General features: G+C 45.6%; 2 protein-coding genes and 2 long non-coding RNA genes across 10 annotated transcripts in view; 3 read left to right on the top strand and 1 right to left on the bottom strand.

The window, feature by feature from the left end:
* TBC1D8B (TBC1 domain family member 8B) overlaps window positions 1-3432 on the top strand; it is a 27036-nt gene extending 23604 nt beyond the window's left edge. The window contains 6 exon segments of the mRNA XM_027888371.1: window positions 86-326; window positions 944-1009; window positions 1119-1202; window positions 2022-2078; window positions 2394-2491; window positions 2826-3432. Of these exon segments, the coding sequence (XP_027744172.1) occupies window positions 86-326; window positions 944-1009; window positions 1119-1202; window positions 2022-2078; window positions 2394-2491; window positions 2826-3236 (957 nt within the window). The 3' untranslated portion in view covers window positions 3237-3432.
* Window positions 3433-3628: 196 nt separating this feature from the next.
* Window positions 3629-18043, top strand: LOC114059672. Its single transcript, XR_003571711.1, has 3 exons — window positions 3629-3638; window positions 3919-4209; window positions 18033-18043. It is a non-coding gene; the product is annotated as an uncharacterized LOC114059672 (long non-coding RNA).
* On the top strand, window positions 5672-7050 carry LOC114059673. Its single transcript, XR_003571712.1, has 2 exons — window positions 5672-6298; window positions 6535-7050. It is a non-coding gene; the product is annotated as an uncharacterized LOC114059673 (long non-coding RNA).
* Window positions 10733-18473, bottom strand: part of PASD1 (PAS domain containing repressor 1) — a 94209-nt gene continuing 86468 nt past the window's right edge. For 6 of the 7 annotated variants that reach the window (XM_027888365.1, XM_027888364.1, XM_027888366.1 and 3 more), the window contains 8 exons: window positions 17666-17775; window positions 17155-17241; window positions 16098-16256; window positions 15398-15601; window positions 14394-14593; window positions 13383-13475; window positions 12693-12900; window positions 10733-11509 (listed from right to left, as the gene is read on the bottom strand). In XM_027888365.1, the coding sequence (XP_027744166.1) occupies window positions 11339-11509; window positions 12693-12900; window positions 13383-13475; window positions 14394-14593; window positions 15398-15601; window positions 16098-16256; window positions 17155-17241; window positions 17666-17775 (1232 nt within the window). In that variant the 3' untranslated portion in view covers window positions 10733-11338. The remainder of the gene's footprint in view (window positions 11510-12692; window positions 12901-13382; window positions 13476-14393; window positions 14594-15397; window positions 15602-16097; window positions 16257-17154; window positions 17242-17665; window positions 17776-18473) is intronic. The other variant, XM_027888369.1, reaches the window with a different exon arrangement.

Genomic DNA, 18473 nt, shown 5'->3' with positions numbered 1-18473 from the left:
TCTAACTACGTAGTTAACTTCTTACATCTTTCACCCAGAGAGACTTGTTGTTTCAGAGAACTAATATTTTCTCTTTCCTTTGCAGAAGGAGCACTTTCTTTCCTGTTACTGGAGCGTAAACAGTCCTGTCTTGCAACATCACGATGCCAGTCTGCCGTATCTTGAGCAGTATCGGATCGATTGCCAGCAGTTCAGGGTTCTCTGCCATCTCCTGAGCCCCTGGTCACACTGTGCAAACAGAGACTCACTTGCTCTGTGGACATTCAGACTGGTGGATGAGAGCTCCGATTGCCTTATAAACTTCAAGCAGTTTGCCTGTGTCCTTGGTACGGGAACAACACACGTACTGGCACAGTCACAGGGGAGCTCTGTCCTGGGAGCAGTTCTGGGCTGTATCATCTTCCACCCACTGCTTTTATCATGTGACAGGATAATCCTATTTGAGATTAAATTTAGATATGGCTTAGCCATCAAAAATCTGAAAATTAGGAAATGGTGTGATCTTGTCGCTCAGCTTGTTTGCTTGATGATGAATGTTTCCTCATACTAAGTCATCTCGTACGCAGATCATGCAGGATGACCAATGCCTCATATCTCTGGGGAACTGAAAGTTTTCTTGACTCATTGCTCTGTTCCATTCATCCTGTTCAAAGTGGTATTGTTCAGGAAACAAAAATATAAGGGAAATGGTTGAGAAGATGTTAGTGCTATGTTTCTTTGGTGCTCTGGTTTTATTTTAGTAAGTCATAGACATTATTAGTGTTCTTTCCTCGGTGTAGGCTCAGCACAGGTGATACTCCTTTCCTTAAGTCTCATCCCTAGTTGTACTCCCTGTAAGGTAGGGCACGTGTCCAGTTCCAACCTCGCTGGGGTGTATTTGTTTAGGTTAAGAGGGTGTTTTAAAGGTTGGTCCAGTTGAATGCTGTCCTCTTTCCTCTAACAGATACCATGTATAATGGAAGCTTCACTGACAAACTCAAGCTTCTTTTTAAGTTGCACATCCCTCCAGGTAAGTGGGAGGCATTTGGGGAGAGATGTTTCTGGCCTTTGTTGTCTTTATCACTGCTTTGGTAATGCTTGGGAGCCCCAAACCTACTTTATTCAATTATTTATTGCAGCTTTTACTGAAGTAGCATCTCTAAGCCCTTCCAAAGGGGATGATCTTTCAAAAGAAGAACTGATCCACTTCAGCCAACTCAATGGTAAGCTCCAGGGTGTGAGGCTTTGCCTGCAGGATATTAAAAGGAATCTATTAATTATCTCGTGAAAAATGGGGAGCTCTCTTATGAAAACTAGTAAATCCAGTAAATCATATCACTGTTAACAGAATCCTCTGCAAAGGTCTTCTGCAGTAGTTACAGTTTAATAAAGAATTTGTGGATAGCTTGTCTGATGGTTGAATTTCAAGGCTGTGGGTGTTTACATGGAAATAGAGAAGTGTATCTGGTCAGCATTTTTCAGCACAGTAAGCAGCCTGCACTTTTGCATCCCAGGCATAAAGGAATAATATTTTTCCTCCTCAAGAAATAAAATACCTAAATCCATAATTATTTTGAGATGCATAAGCAAGTGTTTCAAACTCCTTTGCTTTCATTTTAAAGCAAGTGAGCTGAAAAAATTTTTATGGGGGCGAAGTTTATGGAATTGATAAAATACTGTTCAAATACTCTGTTTGGGAAGCTCTGTGATTTTTGAAATCTACCCCCAGTACCTTATCTGTAATACACAGGTACTGTTCTTGTCACTGTTCAAGTTGGGCACAGTGAACATTATGAAGATTATTTGTTTAGTATAACTGATGGCAGTTTCTTTTGTGATCTGCTAGCTCACAGTAGCTTCTATTTTTATAGAAAGCATACAAATCTTATCATGTAGTTTCTTGACCTAATCTGTGCTGAGAACACAGGGGCTGTTGAGGGTCTTGCTCCTTAAGGAAGGAATTTTTGATAAAGGAAATGAACCATTGGTCCTCTTTTCTCAAATAAATAACTCTTTCTTCATTTTCTTCTCCTAAACTGTAGTTTCATCTGTTGGGGATAGTCTTGGAAGTGATTCTTTGAAGAGCAGCCCAGAAAAAGGTAAAAAATCGTGGTGACACATTTGGTAGTTGTGTCTTTTGGGGGAGTAGAGCTGGGAAACTGTGTGGTGAGAAAGTATTTTAAGTAACATCGTCCTTAGAGTACTGCTAACATTCTGTCCACTTTTACATCCTACGGGTGAGAGGGTAGTGGAAACTCTGATCCTGTTTAGTCCTTGGCCTCACCACTCTGTTGAGAAGGAATGACACTGAGGATACCAGTTCCTTTTGCTCATTATCCCTCATGGGAAGCTCTTAGTTATTTTTTGTTTATTTCTGTTTGTTTGTTGTTTTGTTTTGTTTTGTTGTCAAATAGGAAAAGGGAAGGTTGATATTCAAGCGTATCTGAAGCAATGGCAAGATGAACTTCTTAAAAAAGAAGAAAACATTAAGGATTTGCCAAGAATGAATCAGGTAAACTATCCGAGTCTTATGTAAGCCTGTTTTTGACTTGGAAGTTTATCTTTTAAGTCCTGTTACAATATTTCTAAAGGATTTGTAGGATCCCTTGAATTTCAGACTTTCACATTAATCATTAGACTGTGTGTTTGTAAAACTGCTGTAACTTATGAAGAGAGGGACTTTGAGACCCAGGTAGGTTTATCAGGGCTGGTCCATGGCCGTGCTGTCACCAGAGCAGCTGCACCAGGTGCCTGGCAGCAGCAGGCACTGAGCTGAGGGCACAGCCTGTAGTCAAACAGGATTGTGTTGCTGTTCTCTGAAGAGTCTCCTCTATATCTCTCTGTAGTCTCAGTTCATCCAGTTCTCAAAAACTCTGTACAATCTGTTCCACGGGGATCCTGAGGAGGAGCTGTTGTATCGGGCTATCGCCGTGGTTACCAGCCTCCTGCTGAAAATGGAAGAAGTTGGGAGAAGGCTGCAGGGTCCCACATCACTGGTCCAAAGTCCAGTTCCCATTACAGAGGTGCCTGCTGAAATCCCCAGGGAAGGGCAGCAGGAAAGCAGCTCTGAGCAGACTGAAGGCAGTAGAGCACAGAGTCTGAGAGGGAACCATGAGTGGTCTTTTGCCTTTGAACAGGTTCTGGCATCCTTATTAAATGAGCCGGCCTTTGTGAGATTTTTTGAAAAACCTCATGACATAAAAGTTAAAATAGAGAGTGCTAAAAATTTACAACTTAAAGCAAGAACCAGAGTGTAATTTTCTTTACCTTTGACTCTGAATTAACCACAAAGCGCTTAAAAATGAAGGTTGCAACTAAGGAAATCAAGTCTGGTGTTTACGTAGAGAAAGGAGTTTGCAGAGGTAGCTTTAAATATCAGATTACTGGTATGTAATGTAAATAAAAATAGTTTGAAGCACAATCACTTTCTTGCATTGTTCATAAGTTTCACTCGGAAAAAAAAAAGGACTGAATAACAAACTGTCTTTACCATGTTAGTAAAATATGCAATGTTGCTTGGAAGTACTGGGTGTGACCTGTTGCAAACCCATCTGAATGACTGTTGTTACAGTGTGTCTCTCCAGGTTCATTTCTATTACTGTGATAAGAGGAATGACTTCCTGCCATTTTCACTTAAAGGGAGTTTCAACAGCTTAGAGGTGGTCATCCACATTAGTTTAATTAGTTATTTCCAAATTTGCATGTGGACTGAGGTCAAAGCAGTGTGAAGGCTAAAAATAGAGGGTGTGGTAGGCACAAAAGCCTGAGATTAGAGAAGGAAGTGCTCTGCTCTCAATTCCTCTGCTTTGATGTTACCAATGGGCCTGGACTCTTGCAGATTCCAGCCCCTTGTCAGCAGTTTTCAGACTGAATCCTCCCAGCCCACATCTGTTTTTGCAACAAGCAGCTGGTTTCCTGCCTTTCTAGCTCAACCTCGAGTTCTCTTTCCCATTTTCATACCAATCCTCTTACAATGCAGGTAAAAAGGATGGAAGCTTGTTTGGTCATCCAGGCTGCACACGGATGCAAAAGCTAATACTGGTTGTTGAAATCAAAGGGAAAGCAGTGGCTAAATCTGTCTGGCCACATGGTGGTTGTCCTTTGTCTGGGAAGAGGAGCTTTTTAGGAGCATGTTGATGAAAGACAGAGTTTTGATGGTGTATGCAAAGACCAAGCCCAAACCATCTTTATCTGAGTGCTGAAGGGACAGATTGCAGTTGCTCCTTTGCTGTAATATTTTCCATCAGCCAGGATTCAAGGCAGCAAGAAAATCCCCTTGAATCTGACTTGAAATTTTAACACGTAGAAAATGATATAGCCAAGATCCTGTGGAGGCAAATTCTGCCAGTGTTAATGCTGAGAAATGTTGACCTTGAATCTTCAGTAGCTGGTGCTAGAAGGGGTTTAGAGAAATGTTTAAATTAAACCATAAATTAAACCTTTAAATTAAACCTTTAAACCTTAAAAAAAGGTTTAAAATGTCTTTTAAAAACAACAGAAAAATAAACTGGGACTCTGTGCTAAACTAGTTAAAAATGTCTGCTTCTAAAGCCTGTATGACAATCTTTCTCTGCAGAGCAGCATTATTTTTATACTGTGCATGTTTTTTTGTAAAGAAGCAGAATGGGGGTGGTATCATTCACTGAGGCTTTTCTTGCAATACTAATATGAATGAAGAATAAAATGAAGTTCTGGCTTGTGTTACAGGCACTTTGTGAAATGCCATCATTACAATCGATGTTAAATACAGTTTTCACAGGACAAATAAATTTATGAATTGTCTTATACTCTCCCCCATGCTCTCAGGTATTAATGTAAAATAAAGTTTTATTGAATGAACAGTCAGTTCAAAAGTTATATATGTGAGGAATGAGGAAGCATTTTTCAAAAGCCTTTACAAAGTAATTACACTTGATACAATATAGTGCTGATTTGTATTTTTATGCATAAAATGTAAGAATTAATTTATCCATTTATGTGGATATGGATAAGTAGGACCACGTTGTGTTACTAACTTTAAAATGTATTTACTCACTGTTTTCCCCAAAGTTGTTTTGAAATGCAAAGCAGATGATATTGTAGTTCTGGGCCAGGACGTACTCAGAAAAGGTTTGATCAGTGAGTAATTCTTCTGCAAATAGCTGTGACGAAATTAATGGATCCCCATAAAAATAGATGCAGCTGCCCATCCCAGATGCTTTTGTAGGTATGAGGATATTATTGTTTATGCCAAGAAGTAGTCAAAGCTGTGAACTGTTTGCTAAGCAAAGTAACAGAGATATGGAAGTCTTAAAACTCAAGGACATATTTTAGTTCGAGAGCCAAGGTACTTCCAAGTACAGAAGAATGTGGTGAAGGAACTTGCAAAGTACAGTATCTGGTTATGCAAACTGAGCACCTTTTTTTACAATTCCCTTTTCTATTAGTGCCAATCCAAGAGACTGTGGAGCCATTGCCAGTTAGGCAGTAGCTCTTGTCAGATATCATATCTACATATAAAGAGAGATTATTACCAGCATATAAATATATATACACATAGATTTAAGGTGAGAAGCTCTGCTTGTGACAGTAATTCTGGAGTTAGTGTCTGACTTATTTCCTTCCCTTTCTTATTCTAGCTCCTTCCATCCCTATTCCAGATGGGCTGGCTAACAAATAAATGCAGGTTTAGTTTGGTTTGGTGGAGCTCTCCACTCCCAAAAGGTGATGCCTTGACTTCAGAGCCCTGCCTAGGCAGGGACAGAGATCCCTGTGCCGTACAGCTTTTTGGTCAAATGAAGTGTGATGCAAAGATGAACCCAGACTCGCATTCCATCTCATGAGGACGCTGGGATGTTACACTGGTGTTGCAGGGGGGCAGTTGCCACAGGTAGCTGGGAATTAGGCGGAAGGAGTCTGGTGGTTGCAGATCATCTGACACAGGATTACTGAGCTAATTCCCGAGGGGGGACTTTCCATTCAAATTGTAACTTGGAAATTTTTATAAGTGTGTTTGAACTTTGAACAGCAGCGTGGTTAAGTGAGTTCTGATGTGTCACTTCACTCATCTCTGTTCCTTTTTTTTTTTCTGTATCTATGAAGTTTTATTTTTCTGGTTCAGTCATAGGAAATAAATGAAGGTGCATCATTCAGTACAAAATAGACAGTTGTAGGTAGGGTATAGATTGCTAAAATTAGTGGTGCTGTTTGTACAGTTTGAGAATTGCACTACCTGCTGCAGCATCACCAGGGGGTGATTTGGCAGTTGTGTCATGGTTACCCCAAAACACTGGCCGTGGCTGTCAGCGGACACTGCGCCGTCCTTTCTGGCTGCTGGGCTGTTACTGTTGCTGCTGTGCACATAAAATGCTTTCTGTCAGATGAAGTTGTCAGCCCAGGGGGATGGCCAGCAGGCTGTGATGATCCCTCAGTCTTGCAATACAGAATGTGCCGCTCAGGAGCCTGGTGCTGTTCCCTGTGCTCTGGGTGACCGGTGGCAGCCCTGACCCCTGAGCTGCTGACTGTGCACAAGCCCAGGGCTTGGGCTCACATCAACCACATGAGGGGAGGGAATAGTTCAAATAATAAAAACACCAGCTCTTTCCACCTTGGGGGAGAACTGATGGTAATTCAACTTGTAGCATTTTGCAGGACATGGAAATGGCCACTGCCGTGTGATACAACAAAAACCACTCTCAGTTTCCATTCATTCCTTAAATGAAGCCACTTGTTCATTGCTCTAACGGCTGGATAATAATGTAATTTTAGAGGAGTTTACTACCATAGTGACTAAGAAATAGCTGTGTGTTGATTTTACTAGAAGTTTCCCATCCAGTTGTACCATACAAGTTTCTTGATTGAGATTTCAGTTGTTATCTGGACTAAAACAGAAGGAAATAATCCGATTTGTTTCCAGAAAAAATAGGCTATTTCGTCTTTTTTTTGCTCTAGCTTTGTCACTTTACCAAGAAGGCAACATGTTTGTGTTGACAGATTGGCTTTTATACAATGTATTGTATGAAGTACTGTAAGACAAAAAAGGTGTTAAATAAAGTATTGTTTCACTTAAAAAAAAAAAAAGTGTTCGAGGCACTATTATTTCTCGTGATATAGTGCGCTGCAGAAGTTCCTTCAAGAGCATTGACCATGTTAAAGCCACATTTAACCAGAGCTTTCCAAAACAAGGACCAAACCAAAAGCCAAGCTGGGATGCCAGATTTTGAAGTCTGGGACTAGTTTGGCTTTTTTACAGCCTGATCTGAGTTCAGTGCTGAGATGGTGAGTGAGTGAGCCCAGAACTGTCACTGTTGCTTTTTGCATCCAAATGAAACATTTACAGTGTGCAGATGTGACTACACCGACCCTGATGCCTTGTTCTTCCTAACTGATGCATTCCCCCCATTGCTTCTGGCACTGGTCATGGAAATGCCCGTCTTCCTTCAGCAGTTCATGCACATGAATCCCTGATGCTGCTGCTCTTGTGCCTCCTGGAGAGCAGGGATCAGGTTCTGATCCACAATGGACCCACACCACCCGGGGAATAACAACAACACATAGTGTGGAAGAGGCCTTACAAGTATTATTTTATTTCTTCTTATCTTTTTTTTTTTTTTTTTTTAAATACTATGTACAATCTGTTTAAAGCTTGTCAAAATGCACAGACTCCCATTCAATGGAGCTGTGCAGGGACATAGATTCAAAACAAGAATAAAATCTTTACTGTTCATCTTCATAAGACACTTTCTTTTTCCCATTACAAAATACTTTTAAGAATAGTAACATTTATAAATTTATTTATATTCAACATCATATAAAATAAACCAAGATTTATACTCAATTCTAGACTTTTGCTTATTTTCTTTTTTCTTTTTTTTTTTCCATGGAGTATTTACAATATATACAGTAACTTTTCATTGTGTTTGTCAAACCAGCCTGATTATACCCACCAGGCTTTAGCTTATATGTACAAATACGCTAAAAGTGCAAGACTTTATTAATTAAAGCTGCCTGTGTTTTCAGAGGTCTGGAATTGTGTGGCCTATATATATTCATATATAGATATACATGTGCATACACATATATGCATATTGAAAATACATATATCTATATATAGAGAGATATAATATATAGGTACTTGAGTACTAGAAAACCTCAGAACATTAATGACTGATAAATTGACACCGACACTGGAGCCCAACCCTGCCACAGGTGCCATCGGTCACGTTCCTCCCTCTGCTTGTCACCAACAAGTCACACTTGTGCTTTCTTGTTGCAGCTGGGGGCTTGTGAACCAAACCCACCAGCAACCCTCAATTCCAAATGAGTCCTAAAAACACAGGTCATAGCTAATACCGAGGTAAACAAATACAAATCAACCTGAATAAAGTTATTTATCTGTATATTTTTTGAGAGTGAGTGACAATATAAGGCAAAAACCCCATGGCCCGGACTCAGCCTTCCCTCCCTCAGCTGGAGGCAGACTGAGCAGGGACCAAGCAAGCCCCAGGAAGGGATGGTGGGATTTTGTCCTTTGGAGCGTGTCTGGAAAACAAGGCTCTACCTGTGAGGCAGTGCCTGGGACTGTGCAGCCCCCCTGCCCACCAGCAGCGAGGCCAGTGGCTGGGGTGGGCACTGGGAACGAGGGTGGGGACATGATAAAGTGCGTTTTTAGGTCTCTTTGTTTCAGCAAGGCTGATCTAACATGTAAACATCCTCACAAAGCTCCTGTGCTCCTCGCTGAGAGGCTGCAAGCAGGGGGGCAGTGCCCCGCCAGCTCTCCCTGCCATCAGAAGGGCTGTGCCCATGGCACAGCCCCATCCGGCACACCCACCAACCCCCCACCTCCCCCAAACCCCTTCCCAACCCCCTTCTTTCACTGCTGTCAAAGCCACAGCAGTGCTGGGAAACCACTCTGCCTCAGCTGCCTCCCCACCAAGCACTGTTAAAAAAATACAACCCCCCCAAGCCCCTGGACCCGACCACCAGCACCTCTGAGATACACTTGACTGGCACCTGCCATAGGTGGGCTCATGTGTGGTGATGGGACACCTCACACCAGCCGTGGTGGTGGACTGGGATGATGCAGGTTTAATGGGCAAGCAGGAAGATGCTCGACCTTTCCCTCCTGCCAGCCACCCCGAGCCACAAACTGTGCAGTGGTGGACGCCCAACACAAATGTGTTTGTCTCCCCTCTGACACGTTCCAAGGCTATGGTGGAAAAAAACCCCAAACAACTCCCACAAATACAACTCCCTCCTACCCCAGCCTCATGAGCAATCCCACTGTCTTGGTATGGGGAGAGGGAGACTCTAAAAATCATAGTGCTTTAAAAAAAAAAAAAAAAAAAAAAAAAAAAAAAAAAGAAAAAGTTACCTACCCCAAAGGGTCTGTGCTGGCCCTTGCTGCAGCAAAAATGCCAGGGCAGGAAAGCCCCCACACTTTCTCCAGGGCTTGGGCTCTAGGAGCCAAGGGATGAGGTGTTATTGTTTCAGCTCCAGGTTGCTCTGCAAAGGCAGGTGCTCCACATCCCACTACCAGCAGTGCCATGGCTCTGGCCCATGGCTCTGCTGTAGCCAGAATTTCTTGTTGTGGTTTGAAATGAGGGGGCTGGTCCAGGCTGTGTCTGAGAGCAGCAGGGGGGCTGCAGACAAAATCCTGTCCCAGGCAGAGCTGTCACACTTCTGTTTCGCTCCTGAGCTCTCCAGGAGTCTCTGGCTGCCATAGCCTTGTTCATCCAGGCTGAAACATTCATGCTCTTCTGCCCCCCAAGCTCAGCCTGGGCCCAAAGTGAACAAAATCCCCCCAGTGCTGCAGCACAGAAAGTGTGTGGCTGCTGGGGAAAAGTGAGCCAGCTACAGATATACAGATAGAGCTACAGATATACAGAGAGAGCTGTAGACAGATCTGTGCTTATGGCATTGGATAGCTCAAGGTACCATTAGCTGTAGCTATTGCTTTGACACATTCCCCCTTTCCCCTTTTTCTTGAAACACAGTGCCAAAGGCTGCTCCATCAGTAACACCAATGTCCACCTGCTGCAGTGCTGCAAAGAGCCAAGCAAGCAGCTTGCACAAGATAAAAAAGGAAACAAATGCCAAAAAAAAAAAAAAAAAAAGAAAAAAGCACGTTTTCTTGGTTCTGACATTAGGAATTAACCCCTCCCTAAACCTTGCTCTGACTGTCAGGTGGAGCTTCACTGCTAGATGGACCTGGTCCTAACTAACCATTATTTTGCAAAGTAATGGCCAAACCCACCTCCTGCATTTGGTCTCTAACAGTGCCCAAAGGTAGTAAGTACTCAGCTACTAACGCCTCAAAAATGTACATTTTCATTTTTCCTTTGGAAAGACACAAACAGTAGGGACACTTAACTATACACCCACTGAGGAATAAACTTCTTTTTCAATTCATAAATATAAACTTATAGTTAAAAAGTGACAATTTTTACAAAAATACAATTTATTGCTGACCCTACGGGTTTGTAACATCGCTTGTGTGGTGATGGTACATTTTGGGTGTGCCAAATTGAAACATGACCTAGCAAAACCAGAAAGTTTGCTGTCATATGCCAGTCTATGCCATGTTTGTTTGTTTTTATGTATAGAAACATACACAACCACAGCACTTGAAATAAAACAAACAGACAAAAAAAGAAGGAGTAAGGATTCTTTGTCTGTAACCTGAAAAATATTTGGCTACAGGGAGTAAAAACCCTACAAATTTCTCTGCACTGGTTAACCAAAAATAAAACATGACAAATATTGTACTAGCTGTGATGTGAGCTGGTATAACAACAGTAAGAAATTCAGGCAAAAGTGGTGTTATGTAATTTAGCAGCATTATCCAACCTCCTGGAAAACAAAAAACTGTGGGACTGAGGTATAGAAAAAAGGGGGGAAAAAAATCCACAATGGACTTACTACAGCAACATGAGTTATGTACACGGTAATCCAACGGCATCCTGCAGACCGGTACAGTCTGTCTATGTGCTTCAAATGCTGGGCTTAAATTCACAGTGACTTTCAGCACTGAAGTCCTGAATGGAAAAGGGTTTTCTCCATTGCAAACCAAGCCTCGTGGCGACCTGATAACCGACCTCCCTGCAGCCAGAGAGCCGCTGCCTCCATCTGCACCGTGGTGCAGGGCCAGGGCACAAACTGCTGTCAGAGCAGCATCATGGACTGGCTGCATGGAAATCCCAACAGATGGGGTGCTCCTGGAGCCATCCATCCCCATCAGGGACTGTTCCTCCTGCCACCACCTTCCCACGGAGCCCGACCTCACCCGTCCCGTGCTCTGACGGCACCGCGCTCTCCTCTGCGTGCGCCCGGGGTGCTGAGCGGCTGCGGCCACGTGGTCCCTGCCTCCCAGAGCCAACATTCAGGGCAGCTGCATCTCGGGCAGGTCAGGCAGGTTGCAGGGCTGGCCCTGCGTGTGGTGGCTCTGCTGCTGTGGGTGGAGGAAGTAGCTCAGGGGGTTCTGCTGTGGAGCGTGGGGTGGCTGGAAGATGCGCTGCGTCGGACCCCCAGGCACCAGCTCAGGACCTTGCATCTGTTGGGAGACACAAATCTGAGAGATCAGACCTGCCCCATCATCCAGCCACTCCCTCTCTTGCTGCAGGGCTGATGCTGACAGTTGTACCCAGGAGTGTGGGTACCAAGTCCTAAAGGTAACCTCTACCCACTGAGGGCCCGAGTTGTATCCCTTGGGATGCTGCTGCTGCTGTCACTACAACGATGGAGAGTGCAGAGAGGAAGCAGAACCCATCTGTCCTACGAGCCCCACGGAGGGCCCAGCAGGAATGGAGACCTTCAAAAGCTACTTAGATGCATGGTAAAATCTGCAGGATGTGCAACTTTCATCTTCCGTGGGAAGGACTTCCCGGTATCCCAAAGACCAGGACTTGCTGGTTAACCCCCTGTGAAAGGCACTGCGACACCAAAGCCTGGTATTCTGTTGCCCTGGAGCTATTTATCTGTCCCAGCATCATCATTCTGCCAACTCTTTTGCTGGTCGTCTAGATCTCAGTGCAGCCTATGAGGACACGTACCCAAAGTGGGAGTGGCTCATGCCCACATCTGCTGACAAGAACAATTCATTTCCCACTCTAAATCCAGTCCTGTTGTGTGGCTGCTTTCAGCTCCCGCTGCTTTCTTTTCTACCATCTTTGCCTGGAGGACTGGAACTTGCCTCTGCCAACCAGGCAAGGCTGGGAGAGTGTGTTAATAATGAATGACTAGTTTCAACAACCCCTCTCCTTGGCAGCATCACTGGTTCAGCATGCACTGATGAAAACTGTGTTGAAAAACCAAAATCACCTTCTCCAGAGATCTGGGTTGTGAAATACGCATTTATTAAAAGAAAGCCATGATGGCAGCTGGTAAAAACCTTGCTCTGCTGAGACATAACAGCAGGAGGCATGGTTTGAAAAGAGCTTCTCTCTTATCATGTTTCATGTCTACAGCAAGCTTCCCACCAGAGCTGTGTCTTAAAAACTGGATATTTCTCCTGGACAACAGGTGATAACTGAGTTTGTAGCAAAATAACAGCCTTGAGCAGGTGCAGTCAGCCTAGAAAGGCTGAGCACGTGGCTACGTGCAGATACAACAGGAATGGAGGATGTGCAAGTGCACTGACCAAGTTTGATCAGGCAAGTGAGCCCCATTCCTTCAAAAAAAACCCAACCAACCCCAAAGCCATCCCTGTGCCTCCTCAGAAACCTGCGCTCCAATACCTGAAGGTAGAGACGGTGCTGCTGAACCTGCTGCTGTGGCCACTGGTGGAGATGAACCGGTGTGTTGGCCTGGTGGGACGTGAAGCTGGTGTGTGGGATCATCAGAGATGGGGAGAAAATGGGCGGTGGGGCTGGAGGTCGGACGGTGCTACAGGTAACTGGCTGTGCCTGTGCTGGGGGAGGCAGGGTCTGCTGCTCCGCAACGAATCTGCCACGAGGAAGAAAATCAGGCGTAAGAACCCAAACCCAGACCCACCACCACAATAGGCACTGAGGAGCCCAGGTGGTGCAGGAACCAGACTGGAGAAGGGATTGTCAAACCACACAGACCCTGGTAACAACAGGCCCCAGATTTCCCCCTCGCCACCAAACACAGACTGGAAATGCAGAAAATTAAGGTTTTTAAGGCTGTACATCTCCATGTCTTGGTAAGGCATTTTTATGATTTGCAGAAGCCAGAGAACGGTTGATTTTTTTTTTTTCCAAAGCACTTTATTTATCATAAAGTTCTTTGTAGTTAAAAAAATATTCTCATTACTTTTTCCCCTAACCAGCTGAACTTTTGCTTCATTTCAGACTGAGACAGTTCGTGTTCGCGTTATCAGGTGCAAGTTTTTCCAAGTTATTTTCAGTGTCATAAAGCGCCCCTGGTAAAACACTGCAGGAAAACAAGGGCCAGCAAAGACTCACTTTCCTTGCTGCCTGCTGGCACTGCTCTGCACGGCCTGGCCACTGCTGTTGGCTGCAGGCATCATGGCTTGGATGGACTGATCCAACAGCATCCTGCAGTGGAACAAAACAGAGGATGGTCAGGGAAGGGAGAGGTTCAAGCTGCTGTCAGTCTCTAGAAAAAAATCCCTGAAAATTCTCCATGGAAGCAGGCAAACCACCACCCTGAAAACTAGCTAATGGAACAGGATGCTTCTTAGCACATCACATCTCTCCTATGGAGACAGGCTGAGGGAGTTGGGGTTGTTCAGCCTCAAGAAGAGAAGGCTCCAGGGAAACCTTCAAGCCCCTTCCAGTGCCTAAAGGGACTTTCTACAAAGGCATGTAGTGACAGGACAAGGGGAGAATGGCTTTAAATTGGCAGAGGACAGGGTTAGATTAGATCTTAGGAAGAAATTCTTCCCTGTAAGAGTGGTGAGGCCCTGGAAAGCTGTGGCTGCCCTACTCCTAGAAGTGTTCAAGGCCAGATTGGACAGGGCTCTGAGTCACCTGGTTTAGTGGAAGGTGTCCCTGCCCACGGCATAGGGGTGGAACTACATCCTCTTTCAGGTCCCTCCCAACCCAAACCTTTCTGTGATTCTATGACTCCAATGGACTTGCAGAGGTGAGCTGAAATTTGCTACATTTTTTCATGTAAGAAATACATTTAATAGATGATGAAACCTCTATGGTTTATCCTGTTTCCTTAAAAAACATTTTGGAACAGCTGGATCCTGTAGGCACTGTCTCTCTGAAAGGTGGTTGAATAGTTTGGGACAGTTGTACATGTTTTATAGGATGTTTGCAGCAGTGTAAAAAAAAAAAAAAAAGGCTTTGCCATGGCACTTGTCCTGGCTGGAGAAAAGACACTCTGGAGCTTCAGAACAGGCAAGACACAGGTTTGGCAAAGACTAGTTTTTCATGGTTACTCTCTCTAACAGCAGCAGATGTCCAGAGGTTACTGAGCTACTTGGAAGGCAGGGCTGTGGGTACCTGAGGCTCCTGTCCTGGCTGTAGTCGGACTGGGGTTGCCTCTCGCTGCTGTCAGGCGGCATCTGAGCAGCCACTGCAATGGGGTGTGTTTGTGAGAACACCATGGGGTTGTTGTAGAGGGTCACTGAAATGCTTGCCTGCCCCGGCAGACACGTTTGCTGGCCTTGGCTTCCTCTCAGTAGGTGCTGCTGCTGCTGTACCTGAAACAGAGATACCCATGTAAGTTTTAAAGCTCCATAACACAAGGCTAAAATAAGTGCTTAAAACATGCAGATGGGAAAAGGGGAAGGAGCAGCAGGACATTGTTCCCGAACACAGTAACAGGAACAGCATATCTTTTCAGGACAACCAACCCACTGGCATTTATTGTCCCTGCAGGGCAGGTGCTGGCATTGCCAGCAGCAGAGACAGGCAGTCCCTTGAGAAATTTGGGTGCAAGGGTAAGGGCACAGAAGGATTGAGGGGGAGGAGAGCATCTCTTTAGAGCAGAAGTTTTGGTCTCTTTTGCTTTTGGAGAACTCAACTTCTTTCCCAAGAAGTGACCATCTTAATAGTGGATTTAGGTCTAGTGATGACAAAACCATTTTTCAAAGCTGCCTCACAAGACTCTTCAGGCAGAGGAAATTTAGTATTTCAAAACAATTCCTACATTCCTGTGTTATGAAGCCACAACTCTCAGTGGCTACAAACAAGCACTGTGCTGCAATCACAAACAGAAGTGACTGAGAGCCCAGACTTCCCACTCAGTTCCTCCCCAGGGTCACCAGGGGGGCTCCAGCATTCCCCGGGTTCAAATGCTTTTCAGCTACCTGGCTTTTTCTTTTACTGCTGAAGTTGAATGACACCATTCACAACTCACTCCCAACACGAATCCCATAATGCCAGCAACGCAGAAAAACCAGCACAGAGGGGATGCACGAGACCATGGAGGGGGGAGGGACATGGCAGGCAAGTGTTTAAAAGCCAGGAATGGGAATGATGAAGACAAGGAAGCGGGCAGTGACCTGGGCAGCCGTGCCGTGGGGGTCCCTGAGGAACTGGCGCGGTGACGGCAGGTGGGTGCTGCAGTAGTGCTTCGTCCCCACAAGGCCTGGCTGTTGTGACTTCTTGGCTGTGCTCTGCCTGGGTGTCCCCTGGGGCGGTGGCCTCCGGGGGCTCGGGTGCTGCACGTTGTTTAAGACGACGGGGATCGGCTGCTGCATCAGCATCTTTAAGTGAGAGAGACACACGAGTTGGTGGTGGTACTGCCTGGAAGAAATAACACTGCAGCAGCAGCAGCATCTCTAAATCCAGGGGCAGAGTGAACCACGAATAATGGAAAACCAAATGTTAGCTTGGGCCAAATATTTATTCAGAGCCATGACCGTTCCAGACCCATTGTGCCTGCTGTGTTTTTCAGGAGCGGCACAAGGGATCCAGCAGCACTGATCAGATGCTGAACCACCAAGCCTTTTGTGCAGAGAGGACTTTGGATTAGTTTGGGATTGCTTTTTTTGTAAATCATGAATATTACTGATTCAATACTTAGCCACATATTGATGTCACTCAGCTCTTGGGAGACACCACTCCCACACCTGAGACCAAATTGGCAGTTTGTTCAGAGTTCGTTTCCGAATGCTTTTGCCACAATTTTGTTATTGATCTGTGTGCTCAAAGGAAAAGCAAATGGTTGGTGAGTTTGGGAGTCCCTGGGACAGCAAATACCTGCAGGTTGGAGTCCTGCACTAGCTGGAGCTGCTCCTTGATGACGTGGAGCTCTTCTTGCTGAGTCTTGATGTCAGCTTGCAGTATGCGAGTCCTCTCCTCCAGCTGCTCTTTCAGCTGATGCATCATCCCCAGCTGGGTCGGGAAATGGTACACTGGCTGCAGATAAAAGAGAAAAAGGATCACAGGGTAGGACCAGTCCTACCTACTCACACTCATAGTGATGCTGGCTTCAGAAAAACAACTGCTTTTCAGCTTTTGCCATAGAAAAGACCGTGCTGACAAAAAATGGCAACTGCATATTTAACCAAAGTACCACTGTAGTTCCAGAGCAGGAGCACATCTGGTTCACACTCAGTGCCTCCCTCCAGCTGTTGGTCTGCTGAATTTCTGCAGTGTCTATACACAGATAACACTGTCTTAGCTTTGGATGTTATCCAAAACCCTTGCCACACCTCCTGGCTGGGCTTTCAGTTGTGCTGCTAATGGTATTTGCCAAATGTCAAGCCCAAGTTATGCTGCAATCCCAGCTGGGGATCCATCCTTCCCACCTATGCTGGCCATCTTCAATTCCTATTTTATAGTCTGAACATTTACTACACTGACATCAAAGCTCTGTGAGGACGCATCTCACTGCTGTGATTTATGACTCCTACATTTTTCTTGTGTTTTTTGCTGTTTCTTCTCCTGGCCTAACTCAAACCTTTCATGGCATCCCCTTCATTTACCAGGAGAATAAAACTTCAGCATTGTATCAGCCTGTAGTTAGCTGCTACAGATTCAGAGAGGAGCCTTCAGCAGCCTCCAGTGCTTTTGACAAGCGCAAAACTTCTACACTACTTTTTTGGGTGTCCCACCTGCTCTGTTTGCTCACTGAAATAAGTGGTTGCAATTATTTGGTTGCAGGTAAATCTCAGTAACAGCAACAGAAAGGGCAGAAAAACCTTGTCCCCACTCTGGGATGAGCCAGCAAGGAGGTGAGGGCAGTGAATAAGAGCCACCGAGGTTGCCCCACTGACTGGTCACACAGTACGCTTAACAAAGATAAACCACGTACCATCACAGGGTGCTGGGAGGGGACTGCCAGCTGAGCCACAGGGTGCTGAGGGAGGTGTTCACCAGGGGCTTGAGGAGTGGCTATGGCCTAGAAATGAAAACTTTGCCTTACTGTAGGTCCATAGCACCTCTAGGGCAGAGCTGGTGCTGTACCCACTCATACCAGGGGTGAACAAGTGCAGGGAATTAGACAACTCCTGCATGACCCTGCTAATTGCAAGTCCTTGGTGTCATCATCCATTTTGGATAAAGGACATTTCATGTGTACAAACCCCAAGAGAAACAGGCTGGTGGCATGAGAAGCCATTTAGCCTGGAGGAGCAAAATGAATCCTGAAAGGAGGCAGCAGAGGAGCCTCTAGCCTCTCTCCACTGGCTCTGCCAGCCAGTGCTGCTCCCCACAGCCCTGAGAAACCCCAGCACACTCAGAGTGAGGGATCCAGCACCTCTGAGGGAAAGACCAAGGTTTCTTTAACAGCCTCAGAAAGGCTTTTGCTTGCCAGGCCCACTGACCTGAGTGCTTCCGACTGATGCCAGCCGCAGGGCTGCCTTCTCTGCCTGCCCCCCCGGCACCGACGGCCGCGTGGGAGTGCTGGTGTCCGTGCGCCGCATGGATGACGTGGCTGGAAAGGAGACAGTTCATGACACAGCAGCCCCACGCCTGGGTACCCTGGCTAAGCCTGAACTCTGTGTATGCAGATGAACAGTGACCCAAGCACTGCCAAAGCGGGTCCCCAAAGTGCCCCTCTGAGGTCCCTCTGGCTTCCTGCTCAACTCATTGGGGTCCCCTTCTGATGCCAACCCCGCATTTCAGTCTGCCCTCCATGGGTGTTTCCAGATGAGATTCCCACTCTCCCCATGGCAAGTATTTCAAGAAGAGTCCCCTGAGTCGTTTCCTACACACGGCCCTGCACGGGCACTGTAGTCACCTCACTGCCACTCCCAGGGAAGGGGTGGCACTCACAGGAGCTGGGATGAAGCTGCCAGCAAGGCAGGCATCCTTCTGTGCTCCTTCTGCAGGAATTTAGCATGAGAGACTCCATAATAAAATTGTATTATCCCAAAAGAAAACTTTTTAATGAGGCTGGGGGCTCAATCAAGCTAGTTAGAGCCACCTTCTGTCCTCTGAGCCACAGCAAACAGCCACGACCCTCAGCTGGTGACACACCGGGGGAAAGCTGCTCCATAAATTTCTATGACACGATATATCAGTCTCAGTGCTGAGCATTTCCCTCCCACCCCGCCTTGGTCACTTCCAGCCAAATCCCAACTATTTTGGAGGCTTCTCTGTCCTCCAGCCTGCTCCTTGCCCCCATGCTGG

Source organism: Empidonax traillii, unplaced genomic scaffold (genome assembly GCF_003031625.1).
Source record: "Empidonax traillii isolate 1590-97213 ecotype Southwest subspecies unplaced genomic scaffold, ASM303162v1 scaffold237:size1322474, whole genome shotgun sequence".
Taxonomy (NCBI): Eukaryota; Metazoa; Chordata; class Aves; order Passeriformes; family Tyrannidae; genus Empidonax; species Empidonax traillii.
This window is presented reverse-complemented; position numbering and strand designations above follow the sequence as displayed.